Below are 25,916 nucleotides of genomic sequence, written 5' to 3'. Positions count from 1 at the left end.
GCATCCAGTGCAAGACTTTGGGACAGAGCACGATCTGCTGCTCTTCAGCACAAGGCACGTTAAGGAATCTTCTGTCCCTCAATTTGTGCCATTTATTCACTTAGTCATTCTGGGAAAGGTCACTCACCCAATATTCTGCACCAGAGTGACATACTTGAAGCAATGTGACATCTGCACAGAAATCAAGCCCAAGTCTCTGCTCACCATCCATCCTTATCAGAAACCATCACATAATTCACCAGAAATGCAAACCCTGCTCTGCAGAGATCAAGCAAGGAAGAAACCAGGTTGACAGAATCCTAAGCTCCAGCAGCACATAAGGACTTGAAGGGAAAGAAGTTACAGCTCACAGAGCTCCTACCTTCTTCACATTTGGCAGAAGCCCTCTCTTAAACAAACAAACAAACAAATGAACAGCTCTTTGAAGAGATCCTTATTCTTGTGGCAACACTCATCCAGGCATTGACAGGATTCAAACCAGACGTGGTTGAGGGAAGTCTGGAGTCATAACAGGTTTAGGTCTTGCATGCCAAGAGAGGTCAAGACCCAGCCAAGCCTTGAGCAGACAACCCCAGGACACGGAGGAAGTGGTGTTGATGGGAGAATGCCTTTCCCTCTGACTCACTAGGCAATGCCACATGATGGTACTCCGGTGAGGAATATGAAGCGGTTTTCATTGCTATCCACTAAGGCCCAAAAGTGCAGTGTAATTGTCCTCTGTAAAGATCCTCTGGAACCCTTAAAAGACATGACTTCTAAAATATCTAAGCTGGCCCAATTCCATTTTAGTTTCTTACATTGTGGTCATCTCATGTCCTGAGTGAAGGTTTGAATTTCTCTCACTTAGCCTGAAAAGTGGTTTGGTTATGTGCGTACAGTATCTTTTCCAAAGATGGATAAAAATCTATTTGACTCTGGAAGTCTACTATTTTGTCAAATGAACAAAGTGGTTTGGGGTCTGCTGACACTGGTTTCACTTTGACTATTTCTTTGTTTAGAGACTTCTATTGGAAATAATATACAAACAGGTAGTAACTATTGAAGCGTTAAAACATACTGGATAAAAAAACTTCATTGTCTATCAGTTCCTTAGGATACTTTTTACAGAGAATCAATTGGTCTGGAGGACTAAGAAAAAAAGAGAAAAATAGAAATAGCTTCTGTATGATTTCTCTCCTGGGAACCAACTGCAAAATTCTTTTACCTGGTCTACAGAATTATTCATCCTGACCTGATCCCTATGGTGTACCAACTCTCATGCTGTACCCTGATCCCCAAAAGATGTCATCACAAAATGTGTGCCCTGTAATCAGGGTAAAACAGCAGCAAAGGCCTCATTTCAGAGGCCAGAGAACTGAAAACATCACTGGCTCCTTGAAAGTCTTTTCAAATCAACAGGACCAACACAATCCGACCTGCATGGTTATCAGTTACTCAAAGCAGCACATCAAACACTACTAATTCCTTGAAAATACGGTCTTCCTACGGAGCAGACACTGGGATATTTACCCTAATGCAGCTTTAAGCTTGAAACTTTCCTATTTTTAATGTACTATGCACACTCTGGTAGACTTCCTCTACCAGTGGTACTTCGGGATGTGTGGTTACTCTCTGGGATCTTAAGAGGCATGCTGCTGAAGCATTCAGTCAGCAGATACCATGTCCAGCAGCTGGTTTGCAAATCAAAAGCCCTGTAAGTAGCTCCATTACAAAGCTAGGAAAGCCTTTTGTGAAGGGGCAAGAGGAGGAGAGTAGTAAGACAAATTCTTCTCCAGGATGCCTTCACACGATCAAAATGAAAATATCTCAAGGGCCCTTTCATGATTTAAGAACACACATTTATTTCTCTTAGAGATTTAAACGCAAAAAACTGAATGTAAATGCAAATGAATGCATTTTATACAGCCCCAACATCTTTTTTGTCTTGCCTAACTGCACCCAGGTGCTGTTAAAAGTGACTTTGGCTCATGTGTGCAGAGTAGGGAGAGGTGTAAGAGAGAGATAAAATGAGTTGTGCAGGAAGAAATACCTCTGCTGTGAGGAGACCCCACCTGTGGCGAAGAAACACTGGCACACCACTGCAGACAGAGAAAGGGCAGGAGGTGGTGGTGGAGCCTAATTCTTACATTTAATCTAACAGCATGTGCTCAGCATCTGGGAAACCATATTACAGGTCCTTCTGCTGCAGAGGGGGTGGAAAAGGACAGCTCTAAGGCATGCCTCCCCCCCTACCCCCCCCCCGCCAACAAGTATCTGCTTTAAAAAATCATCAAAAGGCTCACATTCTCCTGGTTCACTATCAGCTACCACGATCAATTATATGAAACCCCAATCCCACACACACCAGTAAAGTGAGAGCAGGGAATGGAGTAAACTTGCTCTTGAAGTGGAGCCTGGCCAACTGATATCATCTAAACCTTGAATACATTTTTTCCGTAGCACATCCTCCCATGAGATTTGCTACGAGCATGCTTCTGCAACAGAGAGGAGACAGGGCAGAAAACATCCCGTTGATTCTGCAGGAGCTGCATGGCCTGGGCATGTACACTGGGCTCCAAGGATGCACAAGCCACCTCATTAACATGTCTGTGTTTCTTAACTCCACTCCAGTCACTTTATGAATTTTTAGGTACTTAACTCCTTTACTAGAAATGGCTTTAATGTCCTGAGTTTCAACAGAGGTTGGAGTAGTTTGACCTTAAATAGGATCCAGCTTGTTTGAAAAACCCATTGAGCCTTTGCATTACCAGCACTTGACAAGCCAGTCCTAAGAGTCAACACTATTTTGAAATCCACAACACCCACTTTCAAACGCTGTTAGCCAGACCCAGTACACTGGGATTTATGATCTGAAATAACACAGGCACTTTTAAAAGTTTGACCCTTGAGAAATGCTCTCAATTTTAGCTGTTAGCTGTCTATTTAATATCAATGGTGAAACATAAAAGAACAGGAATCAAGAGTCTCCAAGGCAGAAAATTGTGTAAAATCACAAATTCTCAAAATGGTCTGGCACACAGAAGAAAAACATACTTATGCGGTTTAGTGTCAGAGCCAGGGATCTAGAAAGCCCACTAAAACACACGCACTCCTGTGGGAGTCATGTGCAGCTCTGAGATTTGCCAGAGTAACAGCACCCAGTTCTGCCCTTTGGTTTGTGCACGCAAACAGATGTGTCTGCATGGTGTCGGCTGCACACAGGGGTATCCAGATCCACAGTTCTGCCAAAATAGGGTCCTTTTCTCATTGGTATTTTCTTTTAACTTTCCCCCCAGCCATCTGGGTGGTCCAAGAATCAGACCCAAAATACCTAGGATCCCTTGAACCACATGTTCTAATCCCAGCAGAATTGACTCAGTCCTTCATCCATCCAGGGTAAATTGACTTCCCTGCTCTTTGCTGCGTGGGGGGAACTTTTGGATGAGTTTTGAAAATTTCCGCTCTGTATGGACATTAAAAATCCTACATTTTTCTTCCAGTATCACAAGCCAGCATTCCTGCCATTAGTTTCTATTTCTCAGCCCCCTGTGTAATTTGCTCCCCACGGCCACTGGTAGCTGGGAATCCAGATTAAGCTGCACCTGAAAAGCAGTGTGCCGCAGGCTTCATTCCACAAGCCAATGGGATGGATGCGTTTTGTCCATTAATCTTCACACACACACTGGAAAGATTTCAGAGAAACACAGTGAAAATGAGGAGGCTGAATGGATTCATATTTGACTGCAGGCTGCAGCCTGGCCAGTTCATTAGAGCAGGGAGGAGGATATGACAACATGCAGCAAATATCTGGAGGGACGTGTTACACAAGGAGGTGTGCTAGCAGCAGGAGGGTAAAATTCAGGGAGAGAAAAAAAGGAGGGTGGACCAGAAAGGTGAACTGCATGGAGAGCTTTATATACTGAGAAAGGATTTGCTACAGGATAGAGTAAAAAAAGTTCAACCCGGAGATACAAGACCAGGAGATACAAGGGGGAACCCAGAGACCCCTGTGCAATACAAGAGAAAGTGCTACAGAGGAGCAGAACACTGCAACAGGTCTCAGCATCTCTTTTCTTCATGACTGCAAGAAGCTGGTGAGAGGTGATTTATTTAGGATTAAGAAAAAGAAGAGGCCAGGAAGGGCAGTGCTCCCCATTTAGCTGAGAGAAAACTTGAGAAACAAATTCAGAACACTGCAGTTTAAAAGGGCACGAAGTTGGCACTGAACATTTATCCATTTTCATAGATGCTGAAAGAACTGGAGAATGGGCAATCCTATTGAGATAGCTTCTGAAAGACACACACTCTCTGTTTAGAAACTCTTTAGAAAGCAGCAGGAGAAGAGAGTTCAAATAAATTTTTTTCCTAAAGCACAAGCTTAACAGCGGATAAGGTGGAAGCATGAAGTCACTTTTAATCTACTATAAAGTGAGGTAAGCAAAGGGATTATCACTTAAGACTCGCTGACATGAAGCTCTGAGAATGACATTTAAAAGCAATGGTGGATTACAGAGTGACATCATATTAAATGAACACATGCCAGAGGTTTACATAAAAGACCTCAAAGACCATGCTTTTGTTCTCAGTACTAAAACCTCTTAGCCATTTTTACACTTCTGGCGGTGATTAGGCTAAATTAGAGGTGCAGTTCTCCACAGCACCAGCAACTCAGTAGCCCAGATCTTCACGAAGTGCAAATGGGCATGACTCCATCTGAGCTCACCCAGGCCCCTCAACCAGCCCGATGTCACAGCATTCAGCAACTGGAGATCCAGCCCAAATGTTTCCAAGCCTAATCTGCATTTCATTGCATGGTGTACTGAGTCTGAAAACAACTCCCCTTCAGGTCCCTCTGGACTTTAGGTTTCAGTTATTCAAAGGCTATTTAACTATTCTGAAGGCTATTTAACTAAACACATGACAAAACTATCCTGAATTTAACGAACAGCACAGATGCATAGATCTCTCTCATAATGGAATATACTCGAAAATTTTTAACAAGATTCTAAAGAGAAAGCTGTGGAGGTTTGTATTTCGTTGGTTTGGGGTTTTTTGTTTGTTTGTCTGTTTGCTTTTTGGTTTGTTTCAGTTTGTTTTGGTTTTTTTTGCAGAATAGTTTATGAGACTGGAAAAGCCTAGAGAAACATATAAGCCCTGATCAGTGTTCTGGATCACACCTTCCCCATTTTGCAAAGACCTGATCAGCGTGTCCTCCCACTGAGAGCAGAAGTTGTTAGGCAGGCACCTTCTCAGTTTCTGCACAGGCAGGTAGCGCTGTGTAATCTCTTCCCTGTTTCTTGAAAATGTGCTACAAGACCAATCTCAGAAGCCAAAGGAGTTTTTTTCTTAGTTCTCAAGATATGAAAAGGGTGAGTATTACTCTGACAACATTTTAGAGATGAGGAAAATAAAGCACAGATAGAATTAAAGTAATTTTTCCAGCTCCCAGAGCATGACAGCAGAAGCCTAGTATTTCACCTGCGGTCTCCTGGAGATGGATCAAGTGACCATCAAGTATTAAGCCTGGAACTGACGGTCCCCCAGATCACCTCCTGTAGGTTACCAACGAGCCACCTCAAAGCAACAGACGTCTGCTAATTACAGACCAGGGAGAGGTTTGAACCAGCCTTCTGGAGAGGACCAGCCCTCGCAAACCATTGAAAACTCACACATTCTGATTTTCTTAAATAAATAAAAGAAGCATGTGGGAAAGAAGGGGACAGAATAAATTGGATGTGGGAGCCCCCAAACCTGTTTCCCAAATGAGCAATGTATCTATTTGGTGAAAGTCGTAAAACTTTGCAAAACACATAAGAAGGCCTCTCTTGAGCAGCTGTTTGCTTTGACTCCGGAGGGAGCTCGCTCTGTCTCCTAAGCAGCACAGTACCATCAATCACGACCTGCCAAAGATTTTCTACTCCAGTAGCAAAGTAAATATGAAAACACAGAGGTTTTATTGGTATGTACGTTCTGTGGCTCAGCTGAGCGGCATCCTTGCTGCAGGAATGACCATCGCCAGGGGTCCTATCCCGAGCCGTGCGACAGGATCCCAGCTGCAGCCCCAGGGGAGCCGTGCCCCACGGAGGATAACTGAAGGCACTCTATGTGTGCCTGATAATGCACAAAGGCAGCATCAACAACATGCACTGCAAACCCTTCCTCTGAAAAACACTTCCACTGCAAACCCTTCCTTTATACCCTCTGGGTATAAAGGACGGCGGAGAGGCCTCAGCAAAAAATGAGGAGCGCTGTCAGGTAAGCCTCGGCAAGGCTCAGCTGAAGCATAGTCAGGGTGTTCAGAAAATTTCACTTCAAAACTCTGACGGCCCTTCAGTGCGTGTATCGGACGCAAGACTTTTCAAAGGACTCCTATCTGGCAAAATTGATGGGACTTTGTGTGTGTTTTTGTAGAATGGGAACAGCAAAAGGCGCATCTGCGACAATAACAAATTCCAACTCTAAAGCAAGAGACACTGGTGTTTCTAAAAGCAGTTATAAGATGATGATGATGATTATTTTTTGTATGGCTAAACAACATATTTTCCCTTAACCCCACTTGGCCTCCCTTGGCTGAATCCCACAAAAAACAACAAAGGAGAAAGAGAGCCAGACTGGAACAGATATTCAACATGGAAAATCTGGGGTTTGACATTAGATTTGGCATATTTGTAAACACTTGAGACATAGTCTTTTTATGATGAAAGGTTTAACAGTCAACTCCTCTGCCTGTGAATCACCCTGCCTAAACAGCTCAGGAACACTTTAAGTGGTCCTGAAAAGGTATTTTGTAATTTTTAACACAGTAAAAAGGAAACAAACTTCAGTGGGGAGGGGTAATAGAATCAGATAAAGAAAAAACGTGTAGGCTGGATATCAGGAAAAATCTGTAATAATATATTAAGATTTCAGGGAAATGGAGGAATATCCTTGATTAAATGAGATAAAATCCCCACCAGAGGGAAATTAAGGACAACTCCACATCATCATGGAGATGGAGTCATCTCTGTGTTAAGGTCTTTGGGACAATTCAATTCTAATGAAAACCATGGAATTTGTGATTGTCAGCTCAGGGTTTGGGATTTTTTACTATTTTTATGTGTGGACAGAAGAGCAACAATATCTTGTTAATAAAGAATGTCAGAACTGCATCCTACAACACCACCAGGATGTTGGTAGAAAAACAAGGCTGCTTTTGTTTTTTACAGTGCACAATGCCTGATGGGTTTTAACCACAGTTTAGGAGCTACTGTTAAAAAGCTTCTTGCTGAGTCAAGCCTAGGCATGCTGTTTACTAGGGTTAGCCCCGAAGGCTCTTGCATTGGCAAAGACTTTTAAGCTTAGCTAGGGAGTTTTTAGTTATTTTTGTTGTGATTTTAATAATAACAATAATAACAATAACAATGACAATAATATTAAAAGGTAAGCATGTGATTGCCTCCCAAATATGGTAGCAACTTTCCTCTGGAGTCAAGGGCTTGATCTTGCAAAGCTGATGCTGTCCCCTTAGTTTAAAGCAGAGATCAGGCCCCAGTGGATTAGGTATTTGCGAAGAAGTTCACTAAAATACAAAATACCCCTTTTGTTAGAAAAGGACCTGTACTAACCTAGGAAGTGAATTTCTCTGGTTCAGCTTTGAGCCTGCACACACTTGGCTGATGACTTTTGCTCAAATAGTGCTGACCTACAACCAACGGTGAAGAGTGAAATTCTGACAAATCAATAAAAACTGCATGCAGAAAATGCATGTAAGACCCACCACTGCTCTTTCACAGAGCCTGGGCCATCCTGTGCTCTGGAAGAAAGGATCACAGGGAAAAAACAGTATGTGGCTCTGTAATCTGATCCTGTATCTCTAGAATAATGTAGAACCTCCAAATTAATTTTCCTGTCTTTTCTTAGCCTTTGAGTACTGTAGTATTACTTACTGTTAAATGAATGTTATGTTGTGGAAGTGTTGGCTCATACAATTTCTATGCACCACTACAGTTTCTTTTATTCATTCTGCTCTAGTTCTACATTCCTGGAATAGCTTTCATCCCATATTCAGTTTCACTCCATTCTGCATTGTATCCTTTACAGTATCCACTAGGCTCCAATCCTGCCTCTTCCTCTATCCTCCATATTACCACAGGCCCACGATCATTGCAATCCAGGACAATATCCTGAATTCACAATATTCCTGTTGGTTTGCACTGCACAGAGCTCAAGGATGATCTGAATGAGATACTTCATTTTTCTAGGCAAGCCAAGCAAGTACCACAATTCTGTCAAACTGTTGTTAATGCCAAGAAAAAAAGTCCAAATATTAAGATGTCCAAAAAATTCAGCACCAAATAAGAAAAGCCAACTGCGGTTGTACAGAAAAGTGGATTGTCCTAATGACTGGAGAAAACACAAAACAATTTCTAAAAGTGTACTTCAGGAAACCCCAACATAATCTGCTTCTGGACATATATAATAAATTCTCAGTGATTTAGATGAAGACTCAAGTCCTGAAAATTATTTGTCATGCTGCTTAACAAGAAAATCATTGAGACACAAGGAATGACAACACTGAGGAGAAACACAGCAAGTCTTTCAGGCCTGTCTTGGCATCAGGGTCCTTTTTTACACAAGTATTTCACATTCCCATCTATGTTCCCAAGCAAAGGGTCCCACAGGTGGTTCTGCTCAAGAGAGCCTTGCAGAGACATTCTCTCCAGTTGAGATAAAATAATGTATGTTCTCATTAGGCCAAATGCAAAAGCTGATGAAGGGGAATGCACTGCCAGGTCACATCGAGCAATCAGGAAACAAACCTTTGACATAATACAGCAGGCAGATAATAAGACCCCATAGTTAGCAACAAATGAGACTGCACTTAATTTGCCGTGCAATGTTCAAATAATTAGATAAATTTGGTACCGTCAAGACAGCAGACAGGTAGAATTTAGGCTTGATGAATTGGGGGCTCTCTGTCAGGCACCGATCACATTAATCATAAAGCCAAAACTCAGTGACGCAATTTTTCTTTCAAACATTTGCCATAATTCTCTAGAGTGAAAATATGCACATGCCCTTGGGGTTTTTTTTTCAGGCTGTTTACTTTTGAAACAAGGATTGATTTCTGCACTACCAGGACAGAGTACAAACTTCTAGAAGCTCATCTGTGCCCACAGAGTCCACCCAGTGTATTGAACAAGAGCCATACAACCACCAAGTATGTTCTGGCCCAGGTCTACTACCATGTCTGGATGATTTCACACTGGACATCCTCCAGTGAGGAGGGTGAGTGCTGCATTGTGACCTCCAGAGCAGAGACTAGAGGAGAGAGAAGAAAGACAAAAGAGAAGTAGAATACAAAATAAGAGGAGCAAATGGCAAGATATGATTTTAAGATGTTGTCAGATAAAATTTGAAGAGGAAAAATTACTGAGACTACAGCTGCAGAGAATTTTCCCAATGTTGGTGTGCCATAGTGCAGGGTACTTGACAATCAGCCAAATGGAAGTGGCATTCCCTCGACCCTAAAAAATTGCTGCAGCCAAGAAGCACTTGGCTGCTCAGCTTTGGTGTTTCTCCGGCCACAAAGGCACCTTTCAGTGCAGTGCCCAGATAGTTTCAAAGAGGACTGTTTCCTCTTTAAGACCTGCAACCAAGTTTTCTCTCCAGTACCTTGCAAGTTGGTTTTGTGAGAGGAGCTGCTAGGAACGAGAAGAATCCGAAAGAAGAAATGCAACAGGTATTTGCCAACAACTCTACCCAAATACTAAGCAGGACATGCTTGGTCCACTAACAGACAATGTAGTAACTGCTAACACAGTAGATAATTATTAGTGGTGCAGATGATCTGCCAGCATTGTACACTTGGCCAGAGTTGATCAGCTGGACAACACCAATATGAAAAAATACTGGGATTACTGGGGATCTGATTCATAGGTACGTAGCACCAGTGGCAAGCTCTGTTGCATTTTGTAGAAGACGTTGCCTCATGACCCCACCATAGAAAATGCTGTGGAGCCCCAGGGCATATGCAGTGCCCCCAAACCTCCTTGTGAGGACTGAAGGGGAGCACTGAGCAGGGCACACAAACTGTGACAAACATAAGAACATCTGCCAGCCTCTCTTCTAACCATTACTCTGCACATCACCCCCCTCTATACGTGTTTTATTAGCCGGAGCTCTAGCTTATTAACAATCTCCCAGCAAGTTATTATTCTGTCCTTTTTTCTACACTTTTTGCATGAAAGATCAGAACTATTTCATGCAACCTCCCTAATCCCTGCCCCATTCCCATTTTAGCAACCTGCTTTGTCATTTCCCCTTTGCACACAGCATGGAAGAAGCTGCTGTGCCCCTTTAAACATCCAGTCAAACTGACTGTCAGCTAAAAAGACAATGACTTGTCTTCTGGTACGATCCAGGGGAATGCCCTATCATTTATTTCTTGCAGTATTTTGGAAGCAGAATAAAGCTGTGGTAGTTGTGGAGCTCCACAGATATGGCTGCTGCTGCTGTCTACATTACTTGCTTCCCAGGGTTTGTCCCGCGTTCACAGCTATTCAGAAGCAGCACAGCACCACAAACAGCCCCTGCAAAGCTGGGTGAGCACAGCCTCTGTCCAGACAGAAAGGCTGCAACAGGACTCCAGGGGATCAAATGAGAGTTTTTTAAGTGATGAGCCCCAGTTATTCTTCTTCTTCCTGCAAATGATTCTGGCCCACAGTGGTTCCCCTACACCGAGTGCTCTGGGACGTGTCCCTCAGCTAATGTCTGAGCCCTGTGTTACAGCTGCAGGCTGAAGGGTTTTGGGATGGCCATGGGACTGCCAACCCCATCATGCTGCTCCTCATCTCTCATGACAAAGGTGCATGTCAGGGAATAGAAGAAACATTTCCAGCCCCATAGACACAAGAACCTCTGCTCACATCCCTGCAGGCTCCATTTTCCTTACCCTGATCAAAGCTTACAGGAGGTGAAAACAGATCTTTCTGTGAACATCTCCTTCAAGACATCAAGAACTATTGAGCTGCCATGTCTTGGATGAGGAGATTAACCATGAACCCCCTCTCAGGGTGTAGCCCCTGACCAGTCTCTGTGCTCACTGCCAGCCAGCTGCCTCAGGGAGAGGAGGCTTCCATGAGAAAGGGACCACCAAAACCCAGACTCCTGCCCCTCCAGGGTGGACACGGACACCACCATGAATACCTGACTTATTACTACTTTTAGAAAATGCCACCAGCACATTCAGGCTGTTGTCCGCTGAAATCAAACTGAATTACGGCATTCCTGGCAGCCTTTTACCACCATCCCCACAACTGGCAAGCAGGAATGGTACGCAAGGTCTCCAAAGAGAGGGAGCAGTGCTGTGTCTTTTCCAAGATGGTGACAGAAATGACCCAGGCAAGGCATGATGTGAGAAACACGGTGGGTGCAAAAACACATGTCAAGCCTGTTTCCTGGGACCGGAGCTGAATGATGACAAAGAAGCCCTATACTCCCATCCTGCACACAGGGCACTTCGATAGGCTCAACAGTGCTGTAAAGCCCTCCTGCCAGGGAGGTCAGCATTGCCAGTGGATGGGGACAGTGAGGTGGAGGGTGGCCAGCAGGGCCAGCTTGCCAGAAGGACAGTGAGTCCCAGGGACTTCAGGAATACTGCAGGTGGCTGACATTTTAGCAAGGCACGGAAGTGGAGGTGTAAGACTTACCCATGGATAGCGTGGATTGAGTGAGGTTCGTAATGGTATCGTCCTTCCTGGTGGCGCATGTCAATTGGCAAAGGAGCGTGGAAGGCCGGAAAAATGTGCTGCGGCACTGTTATGGGGAATAGAAGAAAAAAAAAAGGACTTCAAAAACTTTTCCTTCCCTTTTAAAACAATTTCAAAGGCACTAAATCTCCATGAATTTCAGAGCAAGAGCAGTGCAAGACAAGGGGTCTTCATGATATCAGCTCTATCATACACCAGAGAAGTGGAATGAATAAATAATCAAAGTCATGCGGAAAAATCCTACATCTTCGACATAAAAGATCTCCAACAGGGTTTTTGACAAAGACAAGCAGCCAAGCGCTCTTTGAACTTGAGGAGATTATAGCAAGCACCAAGGAAAACTAGACTTGCAACGCAAATCAGACTCAACAGAGCCTGGTGGGATCCAAACCTGCATCGTCCCTCAAGCCTGGATTGGCAGCAAACACTGTTCCTGAAGGTCTGTACACACAAGTTGGAAATATTTACCTAAAAATATAACAGCAAGAGCAGCGCTAAAGCAGAATGTCTAGGCAGTCAGAAGAGGCTCAGAAGTGCCTACTGCCAGGTTCTGAGAGAAAAGCTCAAATTGCTCTCACTTGTAATCACTTGAGGCCCTATTTTTTATTCATTTGAGAAGCTTGTTTCATCTTTGATGGAAAGATAAAGTGGTCTCAAAAGGCAGCGAACACCTACATTGACTTATTAAATCTAGAGGTTTTAATATTTATTATTGACCCCAAAAGTTAACGGCGAGAATATTTGAGTGAGTTGAGCTGATGGAAAATTCATCAGGTTATTTCTCCTCACCACCCCCGACAATGCTGCCTGGCCGCCTGGGCCTTTCCTGCTAAAATTACAGAAGCTAAAGAAATAGAATTAGCAGAGCTTTGACAGCGATACCGCACAACCATAATAGCGATCCCGTACCATCACCCTCTGACAGGGCTCCGCGCATCTGTAAAGATGCCCCTTTCTACATCGGTGGCAGCGACCAGTTTAAAGATAGAAGGCTGGTCTTGCTCTGCCTTTACAGAGAGTCAGAAGTTCTTCATTAAGAATTACTAGTATTGCTGCAGGTTTTACCATTCTTTCTCTGGCTTCTTGGCCTTTCTGTCTAACTGGAGACAAAAAATAAAACAAATCCAACCTCCTAAGTGAGCAATTCAAAACCCAGCCTGTGCTCAGTATTTCACTGTAACTTGCCTCTGCGACAGGTACCATCTCTCTGGAGACTGGGGAAGCACCATCCAAAACCAAAGTGTGAAGGCTTGGGCCAAGTCTCTCGCTGTTGCTCAGCAAACTTCAGAAATGCCAAACTCTTTTTCTACAGAAGACTTATAATTCAGCCTTTTGCATCTGTGACTCCAGCTGCACCAGAGCTATGCCTACTCCGTCCGGTGGGGCTGTGCTCTGCTCGGGTCCGTCGCGCAAAGCCTGCGTGTAATCCTCATATACGTCTTTCCCGGCATATCAGCAAGAGGATCTGTGGCTCCTACTCCCATTGCAACGCTCAATCCCTAAGCACAGCGCGGCACAGGCGCGTCAGCCAGGCTGCTGGGAGAGGTGAGAGACTACACAAAAACAACCCTCCTGCCAACTCTGCTGAAAGGCGTTAAGCTAAGGTAGTCGGTGTGGAAAGTATTTAAGGCTCCGCAGCAGACTTGCTCTCTGGGCTCCAGCAAAGGGCTGGCACCTCACACTACCTGATACACTGGGAGTATTTTTGCAGCTCGCCTAATGTCAGGACACAGTAGACTAACTGTTAACCACATCCCCCGCTTCTGCCCCCCTCCCCTCCTCTCCCAAAAGCAGCTCAGGGAGAGAATGAACTTGGATCCTTCAGGATTTGCTTTTGCAGGAAGATTCACCCCTTAACTGTCCTGGGTAGGGATGATCTGTTACATAAGGACACTTGTAGGGAGTCTTCATTTTAAGAGGCAATTAGTGTTTTTCCAGATCAAAAATACACCGGAGTTTAGCTGTCACACCCCGTCCCCTGCTCACACAGCACAGTAAAGCCTCTGGTCTCACCAAACCATGATCAGCTCAAACTCCAGCCTAGGCTGGCAGACACCTACAGCTGCTGTCCTCCTCCCTGGGGACACTGCTGTTCCCTGGCCACAGCTGCTGCCACAACCCACGGCTGCTGTGGGACCAGAGGGAGTTGAGCTTTTACATCATCACATACAAAGCATGGTCACAAAATCAAGTGTCCCTGCACAGACATCCAGTGGCTGACAACTCAAACATCTCTTCCAGCCTGGCCCCCCAGGCTGGGCTTCCTGCACTGCTCACCCCATATTTATGTTGTACAAATAAACCAAAAGGAGCAAGAAAACTTCTGTGGTCCTGGGATCAACCCAAAGTTCTGCTGGTGGCATCCCTATAGGTAAAGATTAGCAACCTCCCAAAATAGGGTGGTCACTCTGCCTCTAATGGACAGGTCTGGGGCTGAGTTAATCCCTAGAGTGCAGGGAAGTGAGAGCTGACCTGGGCTGAAACTGTATTGGCCATGGCAGCTGAGTTTTAATGATGTGGAGACTTGCCCTAATCTTTTGGCCTGTTCCCCAGGGCAATTTAATTTATTAATAATTATAAAACTACTAAAACCAGGTAAAACAGAGTATCTCAAAAGCCAGGCCATGTTTTATTTTGTACCTATGCATTTCTACATGATTGATTGCTGAGATAACAGTGGAAATTTCTGTGCTAAAAGAGTCACTCCTTGTCACTCAGGAGAGCTGGGAAATAGAAAATACGGGCTGTTTGCTGCCTGGCCTCCTTTCCTAGCTATCTGTTGGTAAAAAATTGACATCTGAAGAGAATTTCTCCCTCCTCACACTTCTGATTATTAATGGGAGAAAAATTTCCATGAACTTCCTCCTTCCCACTGCACTCTTGGTTTGCTTTTAGCATTTCAATCTATTTGGCCCATGGGAAGCTCAGCAATGCCTCTGCCTTGGGTATCTGTTTCACACCCCCAATTCCAACCCACCATGTGCCCCGTACGTTGCTGCCACTAAAGGCAAGGGCAAAGGTTGGTTTTTTTGACATCCCTTCATGACTTCCCCTCTGCTGCCCTGCCTGGGAGCACCAGCCAAGCCTAAGTGGCTGGTGCTGCTCATTTTTATTCTCATCCAGGTGCTTGGTCAGAAATAATGAATGGTTTTATAGGCAATCAACTACCAATTCATAAACGTCAGCCTGGCTCTGCTTCTTGTTCCCACCCCTCCAGAAGAGGACTGTGAGCTGGCAACAGGACAGCAACACACGCTGTTAACAAAGATGGATGTTTTACACATACGAGTTAAAAAGACAATTATATTCAATTACTTCAAGTAAGTTACGGTGATGTATTCCTGAACGGCCACGCGAAGGGCAATATGATGATTAGGGCAATGAATTTGCCAACTTTAATCTAATCAAGGCAATCTTTTGTTTAGCATTATCTGCTTTGCAGTGGCAGAGGATTTACCAAACCCAAGCAATCTTTGTAGATTTAACCCCAAAGCTGCCCAATTAGAGCTAATGATGATTGCTTTACACAAGAAGAAGGGAGATTTTAGTAGGAGGCCCGGGAAAAGCTTTTCCCTGGGAAAAGGTTGGGCCATACCAAGCCATGCACTACAATACTCTGATACGTAAAGGCATGACATGGCACCTCCAAAAGACCCCAAGCACCGGAACCACAAATGAACATTTTCTCTGGCTCCTTCTGAAGGAAGAGAAAGCCGAAGAACACATCAAAAGCAGCACCCAAGGGTCAGGGACAATGAGAGAACAGTGTGTTTTGCCCAGAGACGACACAGTTCTACACCATGTCGGTGGCTCGCAGCTCCCAGGGTGAAGCAGGCGGCAGAGCACAAGGCACACTCAGGAGGCCCCACCTTCCACCCCACTGGGGCTCCTGCAGGAATGTGTCTGCTTCGCTGAGCCATTTGATAAGGGGGAAGACGCTGCTACCTGTCCCCACTTGTCGGAGCCGATTTTCTGGCCAAGGTTTATGAGCAAGACATGGACCTCCCACTGCTGTGTTCTCATCCTTGTCTATTCAGAGGCCAGCCAACCCTCTGGGCTTCAAAGAGAAAAGATAGGAGGCAGAAATGCAGGTTTAAAGGGGATGTCCCTTTGCTGAAAATCCCAGGAATCAGGGAGGGAGATATCAGGAACAGCCCTTATTTGAGGATGATGCAGGCTTTTGATAATCTCTACAGATAAACCTGTGCTTCAAGAGAAACACAGACTGCCTGTACAGGTTTGCATAGCGAGCAAAGGAGCCGTTTTGACATCACTCAGAGCAGCACCTTTTTTGAGTTCAAAAGTGAGAATTAGGAAGGGTCTAGCAAGCTTTTTCTATTCCAAATACTTCAGGTTACACATTTGCTGAAGAAAAAAAAAAAAGAAGAAGAAATCAGACCCCATGGCAGTGGTGTGGGTTTTATTTGTAGTTTGCTTTGACAAAAACAATTCAGAAAGCCCTCGCGAAAGGACCTAAAGAAGTTGCCACTTGCAGCTGGGATGCAGCAGCAAGACTGGCTGGGAAGAGACCCTGAGAACCACCCCCAACACCCTTTGTACCACACAGAAATGTACTGGGCTCCCCAGGCTTTATCTGAAGCACATTTGAGTTGTGCAGGCCACCCTATGGGCTAAAAAAATATACAGCTTTCCTATGGTGTCCAACAGTCTCTTCGGGGAACACGCAGTCCAGCCCGGAAGTAGGTTTCTTTGCTATCAGAAATAGTGCATAAATATTTTGCAATCAACAGTGAAAGTCATTTGTTGAGGAAAAAAAGTAAAATATCACTGGATAATTCAGTACCCGTTGTGCTTTTCTCAACAAATCTGCCAAAAAGACCCCATAAGAATGAGCATTTTATAAAAGAGGAAACATAAATTCTGATTTCCTGAGATGCCTTTTGGTTTGATTTCCTATGGAGTCAGTGATGCATGGGACACAGCTTTCACAAGGGGATCACAAGCTCCCTTGCGAAGACTAACAAAGCTTCAGCTCTCTTTAGGAAAGGAAGAAAACATGCGTTTGAAACACAGTCCTGTTTTTTAACTCAAGAGGGGTTGAAGTAGGCTAATGTAAAATAACTTGCACAAGTCTACAAAGTCAAACAAGAGCAGGATACCAATGAACCTCAATCACAGCAGACAGAAACTGCAACTTTATCAACTTTATCTCTAAAAGGCTTCAGAGCCCTGGGGTACTGGATTGATTTGTGTTTGTGGGTGAAAAACTTTTCCAGACACCAGCTCACACTCTCCTGTCACTGCAGTGTCATTAGCAGCTGTGCACAAGCAACTGATAGAAAAAATGGAAAAGGGATGTCCCAGAGGATGCTCATGAGATTTCACCAGCACTTCCACAGGCGAACTGAGCTGTGCTGTCAGAGGCCAAATCCCTCCTACTGGGGAAGGTGGGATGCCGCCTGGTGCGACACAGCAGCTTACAGTAACTTTTGCTTCTGTTTTTTGTCTCCCAGGTCCAGTTTCTTTGAAAAATATAATAGTAAAACAACAGATATCTGCAAAGGCCCTTCTTGCTGCCCATATTTTCTCCCAGACGTCCAAATCTCACTCTCTTTCTCAAGAACAAGGTTAAGGTACAACAAACATGAAGTATTCTTCACTCAGTATCTCCCAGGGAAGCCCAAAGCATCAAGTGAGAAAGAAATCTTAGGCAGCATTCATTTTTCATGTTACAGTTTTTAACATTCCAATTTTACTCATCCACAGTATATATTTGAAGAGATGTATCTCGACATCCAACAAGTACAGTGGCTGTGAAAGAGCAATGACAGGCCTGTGCTTTGTTCCCCAGCTTTCCTGTGGTGATTTTCCTCACATCAGAGCTCTCCTAGAGTTGGTGGGTTCTGAGCATCCCCGGACAGTCTCATTGTGCGAGCAGGGGAAGGCAAACCCAGCCCTGAGCGACTGAGTCTGTGTGTGGCTACTTGACTCCCTTTGATAGTCCCTCCTGGGCGTTTCACTGTTGTATTTGGATGGCCGCCCCTCTGGCAAGGCACTGCAGGACTGTAGGTGTCGGCAAGGGAGATGTTTTTGTGTTTGTGTGACGTCCCCAGAATAATGATCTAGCTGTTTAAGTGAGCTGAGCGAATGAATGAGCACAAGAAAAACATCTTCACTGAAAGCGCAGCCAAAGTTAATGCACCATTAATAATGGTCTGGGTGAATTATTGGAAGGGATAATAGGCCTGGGGTCAGGGAAGGTCTGAGACAAAGAACAGGGAAAATTGGGTCACAGAAACATGACAGAGCAGATCACGCTGATGCGTCTGTGGGATTCTCCTCGGATGAAGTCATATACCACCAAGCAGAATATTAAGGGCTTTGCAGGGACAGCCACTCCCAGAATCACCACTCAGATCAATATGGGAAGGGGCAGGAACAGATCCACAAAGCTACAGCGGCTGCCTCTTAGTCCCCTTTTGAGAGATTCACTTTAATGTTGTTTAGCTACTTTGCAAAATATACCATGTGCCTCCCTCAAAAAGGGATACTTGTGCAATGGCTAATTACACCAATCTGAGAATTTTCTAAGCATAGAGAGGTGTCTGGGCAAGTGTGTCCCTTCTCTGAATGGCAGCACCATGCATTTCACAAAAACCCACCTGAGGTGCCTCAGCAGCTCTGTTTTTCTGTCTCCAAAATTGTGGAAGGAGCTCCAACCCCTACTCCCGCCCCACCAGCTGCCTGTCTTTACGACACTAAATTACTGACTAACCTCGCTTTGTCAGAATTTCCCTTCTTTAAAATGGAGATAATAATACTTCCCTACCTCAGAGGTTTGGTTAATGTTTATACAGCACTTTAAAAATGATGTGGTAATTAAGTGCTCAGTATTATTATATCAACGTCTATAATGATTCCAGCAGACAGCACGATAAACAGGGCTGCACCATGCCTACTTTCCTTTTGTTTGGCTTGTTAGCATTCAGTTTGGTTTTCATACAGCATACTTCAATTATTAGTGGTTAATTATTCTGTTGTTTTACTACCTGCTCAATGGCTTTGACAAAAATAAAAGAGGAACTACACAAGAAGAATAATAGAAAATATTCATTTTGGCCCACTGGGAGCATTATAGCAAGGAGAACGGGAGGCAGACCCCCACCAGCTCACCTGGGGAGACCTCTCTCCTGCTCCAGGCACTACAGACCATTTTGAAATACATCCAGCCAGCTGTTGCCACCCAAAGGGATGCAGAACAAGTTTTCTCTTCTTATAACAAAACTAATGGAGAAAGATGGTGATAGCCTGATTTACAAAATGATGTTTTTCAGACAATGTATGTCAGGATGTTGGAGAAGATAACATGCTTAGTTTAACAGTGGGTTGGGTACGGCATCCCATCCAGATAAGAACTAAAGATCACACAACAAACTTCTGTTGGGCAAATAGCTCAGGGAACGGTAAATATCCTGTAGGAGAGTTGGAAGGAGAAGGGGCCTTGCTGGGATGCAGATATGTGAAAAGTAAACAAGAAATAATAAAAAACACATTGCCCTTCAGCTATAAAATCACCAAAAAATAATGTCTTGAAAAGCATTATTTTACTGACATCTCAAAGCACTGGCAGGACAGTGTCAGTGTGACTTCACACTCAGAGAAATTGGGGTGCAGTGAGGAGCAGAGGATTAGGCTTGTCCCTCCACTTCAGTACTGCTGGAGCCCCTGCATGCACCTCACTACCACAGACAGACCCAGGAGCCACTGGGCTCCCTGCTCAGCTTCCAGCAGGGCCATAGGCTTCGGAAGCACATGTGGGCACTTACTTGACACAGAATAAAGCCCATTCCTGGGGTTACCTACATAATAAATACCATTATTAAATCCATGAAAGATAGCAAACATCTCCCTCAGACTCTGCAAATGGCAGGATGTCCCTCTCTGCCATCCCAGAGGAAGCTGCCTTGGATGCAATCACAATAACCATCCGTCTTCTTGGGGATGGCCCAGAGGAGCTTTTCCTCTTACAAAGTTTATTCTACTGCTTCAGCTCAGGAAGAAAGAAAGAAAAAAAAAAAAGTCATTTGAAGATGCTGAGGGGTGCCTTTACCCAACCCCTGCCTAGGACACAGGCACTGCTGGCACATGGCAAGCACAAACACGGCTCTGGTGGCCGCGCAGCCGAGAGCACATTTCAGCCCGGCCACTGCGCCTGCGATGGGGCAGCGCTGCTGAGCCGCGGCTGTGTCCGACAGGCAGGCAGGCGGCTGCCGAGCGAGCTGGCTCTTGCAGCTGGGATGGGGCGAGATTAGATCAGCAAGCTCCCCCCGCAGCCCCGTGGCCAACTCGAGGCAACACTGAAGGAATTTGCCCATAAATTTCCTCCTCACCCCCAAAAGAAGACAGCGCTCTTAAATGAACTCAGGCCCTAATGGAAGTAGGATATTCTTGTTCAGCTCAACGTCTAACCCATCCTGAAGTTCCTGGCAGCTCCACTCAGCTCTCTCCAGTGCACTGCCTGACCTTTGATAAGGGCATTAAAACTGTCAGTCTTTTCCTGGGCAAAAGAGACGGAACAATTACAGTGAGGCTAAAAATGGCCTTTCCCTCTACATGGAAAATTTAGATTAAAAATTGAAGAGTTCATCGACATTTTCTATAAGAACACAGAACTGTCGTTAAAAAAATCAAACCCTGAAATTCCTTCATTGCCAACTACCATCTCCGAAACTCAGCAGGAGCAGTTTTCCTGCCTCATCCACCAAAGGAGCAGGGACAGCTGCTGCTGGCAGGGACATGAGGACCCCAGGAATCTCTTCAACATGCTGCCATGCAGCAGCTGGCTTTGCAGCACCCATCTTGTGTGACCAAAAACGGGGCATTTCACTTCTTGGTGAGAAAACAGGAATTTTCTGAAGCCTGCTAACATGGAAGTCCTGGATTTGGTTGTACAAAACAGGTTGTACCCAAAACTTTTGAAAATATCAAAATGGTGTGGGAGGATGAATGCATTCAAGCCTGTAGAAGTATTTTCAAACATTCAGATGAGCATTTGTGCATGAAGGCAATGCAATATCTATCTATTCTACAAGAATTCCTGGGGTCTTCAGGTTACTGATAAGTGGCAGCCTTAGGGGGACAAACCATTATTTTCTATACCTCTGGGAAGAGTAAATAAGATGAAAGCAGAGCTCTCCTGAAGCCAGGAAGAACCCCATAAGCACAAGGAAGTCCCGCAGTGGGGTGCCCAAACACCAAATCCCTGATGGCTTTTCGAAGAGCGGTAATTAGAAAAGTCCCTTGATCAGCCTTGCTGCCACCAGCCACCTTCTTCAATCCCAAATAGCTGGAGCTGGGAGAAGCTTTAAGGCAAACAGTTTTTCATCAGTTAATGTTTCACAGGTACCTGCACCTTCTGTAAGAAGCAGCACAGAAGAGATTAAGATGGTTTAAGATCTATTGTATTTTGGACTACAAGAACATGGAAGCGATGAAGTTGAAATGCCTTGACTTTATTTTTCAACAATATCTGCTGAAATAGATTTGAAAGGGACTGCTGAGCATTTGTGCTTCCTGGAAAATTAAAAAGAAATAAAAATTGCCTTTCTCTGCTAAATAAGCACTGAATTCTTTGGGACACAATGGAATCTGAAACAGCAGCAGTGCACGTTTCCATTGCATAGGAAACCCGCTCCACTCACACAGTGCTGCTGGAGAAGTAGCAGGATGCCAATCCCACCTGGGATGTACCAGTCTACCCCACCATCCCTGATCAGGAGTTTCTACATCCATGCTGAGCATTTCCAGAGTGAGACTTTCCTACTAGTGCTAGCTTTGTATTAGCTAGGTAAGGCAATATGATCACTGAATGGCAGAAAAGAAACCCAAAAGGAAAGACCTAATGCAGCTTATTAATTCCACAGGTGAGCTGCAAATGCTGAGAGTCTTGAAAATCACTTAATTGCCAGGCTGTCAGGCCAAGATGTGTTTTGAGGACGCTGCCAATCTGACAGTTATTAACAAACAAAGAGGCCACAAGCCCTGACTGCATCGAGATCCTTGTTATTTCTACTCATGTGCCACCTCCCAACAGGAAGTACTTAATAAGAATAATATCCCGAAAGGCCAACCTACGGCAGTGCAATTAAAAAGCTTTTCTGTCTCACGTTGAGGGGAGAAAAAAAAATGAGGGGGAAATTAAAATCAGACAGGAAATTCCACTAGAACAAGCTAGCTTATGTCCTAATAACACAGGATTGTGCCAACTCCTGCAGAAAGTAGAGGAGGGAAAAAAAAAAGGGGGGGGGGAAGAACAGAAACAGAGAAAGAGAAAAGCAGCCCACTAGACTGACTCAGATCTGAGGCTACATTGTGGTTCGGCTGTGGCTGCAATTCTAAAGGGAGAAAGGCAGCACAAGCGAATAAAAGACGGTTTGCTTTTCAAGCAAGTTGCTGTTATGTGATGTAACTCTTGTATGAAAGCGTGGCCACTGCTGCTTTGTTGAGAAAAAACACAGCCTGATAAGCTCGAAGGACCAGATGGATCTTGGGGCTTGTTCTCCCAACAGCTGCTGCCAGAGAATGGAAAGAAGAAAAAAGAAAAATAAAAAGAAGAAAAATTCCAACCAGGAAGGAAGAAATCCCGGCACACGAGGCACACAGACAGGGAGGTGGGGCAGACCAGATAGTGGTTCAGCTTGTGCCTGCCTGGATGGGCAGTAGAAGAAAAATCAGTTTGTCAAAAACTTCTATGAAAACTTTTAAGGAGAGACATTTTCCACAAGTTGTTATCATCCTGCTTCCTGGGAAACCAGTAGGATTCAGCAACTGCCTGCACCGCCAGCTGATCTAGCAACTTCCAAAAAAAGTGGGCCAAGAGGATTTGCCCCTGACATCTCTGAGACCAGGCCAACAGATGACAAACCCTGCCTGTTTCACACTAAAGCTCATTTCACAGTGGAATCCACCTGACTTCAAGCCAGCTGGTGAAACAGGAGTGCGTGAACCTCAGCTGACTGCTTGGAGTATTCCCCAGTACCCCCTGGCTTTCTCCCATGGTCCCCAATACCTGGCTGTGAGAGTCCTCAAAGTCCTCAACGGGTTTCTTTTTCTGGGTATCCAATGGAGAGAGAAATGCATTTGATGCCTGTGCAACATGGTCCTGACAGCAGTCCTGCTTCCTGTGATAGTGACTCTGGGGAGCAGAGAACCAGAGCCTGAGTCCATAGTTACCTGAGTATGTAGTTCAGTATGGTTCAGGTGCTCCTGGAGCTTGATTTTACATCTGAGCAGTTTTCCTTCAAACTTCCAAAGGAGTTTTCCTTGGCTCTCTGAAGTGCAACTGCTTCAGGTTGCCTATAATAAAGCTAAATTGTATATTGCCATTGGATTGAGGCATTATGGGAGAAAGCACTAACTGGCATTTATGACCAGGAGGCAGTAGGAGCACCAGACAACACTGCTGTCCTCAGCAGCATCTGACCTGACCAAGCCCAGGATCTCTGTTGGTGAGATGTGAAGGGACAGGGAAGCTGAGCAACCTCACACCAGAAACCACAAGACTGGTGGAGTACCAAAGGGCAAGACAGTGAATGAAGATGGAGGGAGAGCACAGCAGCTATCGCACAGTGCCCTCTGGACAACACTCATCTGAGCAGAAGATCTAGCAGAGCCCTGACCATGCTCCTTCCACTCATGCAAATAAAACCTTATTGAGGAGTTTCATCCCAAACCACATTTCTAGGAGCAGATCTACAGATGGATATGTCTTTTAGACTTCACACCCCCATCCCTGCATTCACACCCCTCCCCTGAGGTGGCACTGGCACCTAATCACACACTGGGCCAGCTCAGGGAGTTCATACAATTGAAAACTAATCACCTAAAATTTTATTGCACAGGGTTTTGGCTGGATCAGCTCCCTGAACCAGTTTACCATGAGACCGATGGTGAAGAAAAAGCAAAAGCCCTTAGGCTGCTCTTCAGCAGCCACTTCCAGCCCAGGTTGCCACTGAAATTGTTAGCCCTGACCTCCCTTGGCCACTTGTCCCCACAACACAGCATACCCCATATTATGGTGGCCAGGATGTTTTTCTGTGACTGCAGGGTTGACTGGACTGAGGAGTACATCTCAATGAAAGATAACATACCCCTTCTTAGCAGCTGGTGCTCACAGCCCAGGTTCCAGGTGCTGGTCCTGGTGGGCATGGCTGCTTCAACACGTATGGAGTAGTTGGGCTGACTGGCCATTGCTTCCCCAAATCCATCAGGTAGCACACTACAGGCTGTTTGCTCAACCAGTCAACGCAACTTGCAGGAGCTGGAACGCTGCCTTGCAGAAGAAAAACTCCCAAGCAGATGCCTAAATCCTGTGAAAGCTCAGGTGCCAATGCCAACAAGAAAGGGCATGCCAGCCCGCCCTGAGCACAGACCTACCTGAACGGTCTCTGCCACTGCAGGGCTGCCTGCTGCCATGGTGGGGACACCTGTACTGCCTCGTGCCACAAAGACTTGCTCAATCTTTCAGGACAAGGCTGTGCTTCAAATTCAGTGCTGGCATTTCGAGCCTCTCTAATCCAAACCACAGGAGTCAGTTTGCTTTCTTTATGCATATGCTCCTCCAGGCATTAAAACAAACTGAAATCAAACTGTTCCTATAGGCAGTGATTTGAAAAATTTCCCCTTCGGATGAAAGGTCTGTTTATATAATTTGTAAAATTGAACAGCTCAAGCCTGGAAAAAACCCTTGCAATGTCTACCGTGCATTTTGACCAAACTTCTTGCTGGTAATGGAAGAAAATATGTCTGCTCTCTACTAGCTGTGACAGAATTGCAGGGCTGGGTATTTTTCTCTGTTGCACTTATATTGAGTTGATAAGCATCTAGGCAGCCTTCAAAGAAGAGTTTTGGGAGCTTTCATGCTTCAGGACACCAGTCCCCAAAGCAGTCCTAGCCAATAAAGACTGAAAGGATACTGCACGAGCTGGCTTTTAACCAGGCATAAGGAAGTCTGCTGCTCTTAACTAAGCAGAAGGTCTGACGAGGAGAGGGGTGAGGAAGTTATCTGTTTTACCCAGCTGTGGTTTTGGTGCAGGCTAATAACTCCCATGTATCATCCTGCCTTCGTATGAAAATTTTCTGACTGGTATTAAAAATGGTCCCAGTGCAGTTTGCAGCCGATTCTCTGGGCAGCTCATGCAAAGTGTTGGTTGTTAGCATGCTGCTTGTGTAATGAGGGTGCTTAAGACTGTAAGGGGTCTCTGGAAGGTCCTTAAGAGTGATTGCAGTTCAGGAGACTCACCCACCTGGCAACACGCTGATTTATGGCCTGCTCAGTTAATAGCCCTGCTTAACACAGGAGTTTGTCGAGATTAAGTAATTGCCTGAAACAAAAAGTTTATTATCTTTAAGTCTCTGCTGATGAATGACTGGGTGTTGGAAGAATCATGTGAAAGATCATCTGTGATTCCCTCCCACTTTAAGGGGAGAAAAGAAAAAGGAAATATAATAAGGTTTTAAAAGACATGCTCTTCTGAAAGGAGTTTGAAAGCCCACAATGTACACTCAAACCTGGTCACGGTTACAAGGAGGGGGTTTCACACCTAGGGTGCCATCTAATAAATAGCTCAAGTAAAAACACATCTCTGTAATGCATTTTTCCCCAAGTACTGCAAGTGTTTTGTAAACATTAATTAATACCACCCCTTGAGAGATAACTGATCCTGTCACACAATCATAAGATTGGGAATAAATCAAGATGCAAAGCCTGCTTAGTTTCCATACATTACATAGTGGCCTTTCCCATCGTACAAAAATCTGGAAATTTTCCCATCTAGGAAAGACTGCAGACAACTGCAAAGTTAAAAGATGCTGCCTGCTAAATTCTGCTACAATTTTTCTCGTCTCCATTTCCAGATGCTTCAGCAAGGTTAATCAGCTTGATTAAGGTCACTCACACTTACACTGCCTCATGAAACTGAGATCCAAAATGCACCAAAGCACAGGACTTTGGGACTTACCCTGTTCCACCCCCACCCCGAGATGAGCTGCCTGCCTGCCTGCCTGCTGAGCATCCCTCGCAGTGGGGCTCGTGCTAGGAGATCACACAATCCAAACTTCTCCTCCTTCGGCCCCCGTTTCCTTTCCACCCACTAATTTTCTCAGCTGGCACATGAGCACGGGAGTTTGGACACGAGGGAAGCAGGACTGAGAAGAACCCTCCATCTC

General features: G+C 44.9%; 1 protein-coding gene across 1 annotated transcript in view; it reads right to left on the bottom strand.

The window, feature by feature from the left end:
- Window positions 1–25,916, bottom strand: part of GLI2 (GLI family zinc finger 2) — a 188,563-nt gene that overhangs the window by 54,990 nt on the left and 107,657 nt on the right. Inside the window, exon 3 of the mRNA XM_066190248.1 lies at window positions 11,670–11,775. Coding sequence (XP_066046345.1) covers window positions 11,670–11,775 — 106 coding nt within the window. The remainder of the gene's footprint in view (window positions 1–11,669; window positions 11,776–25,916) is intronic.

The sequence above is a fragment of the Chamaea fasciata genome, unplaced genomic scaffold, assembly GCF_029207755.1.
Source record: "Chamaea fasciata isolate MVZ Bird 193981 ecotype frontalis unplaced genomic scaffold, bChaFas1.0.hap1 SCAF_8, whole genome shotgun sequence".
In the NCBI taxonomy this organism is placed as follows: domain Eukaryota; kingdom Metazoa; phylum Chordata; class Aves; order Passeriformes; family Sylviidae; genus Chamaea; species Chamaea fasciata.
The sequence above is the reverse complement of the archived record's forward strand: the minus strand, read 5'-3'. Positions and strand labels throughout refer to the sequence as shown.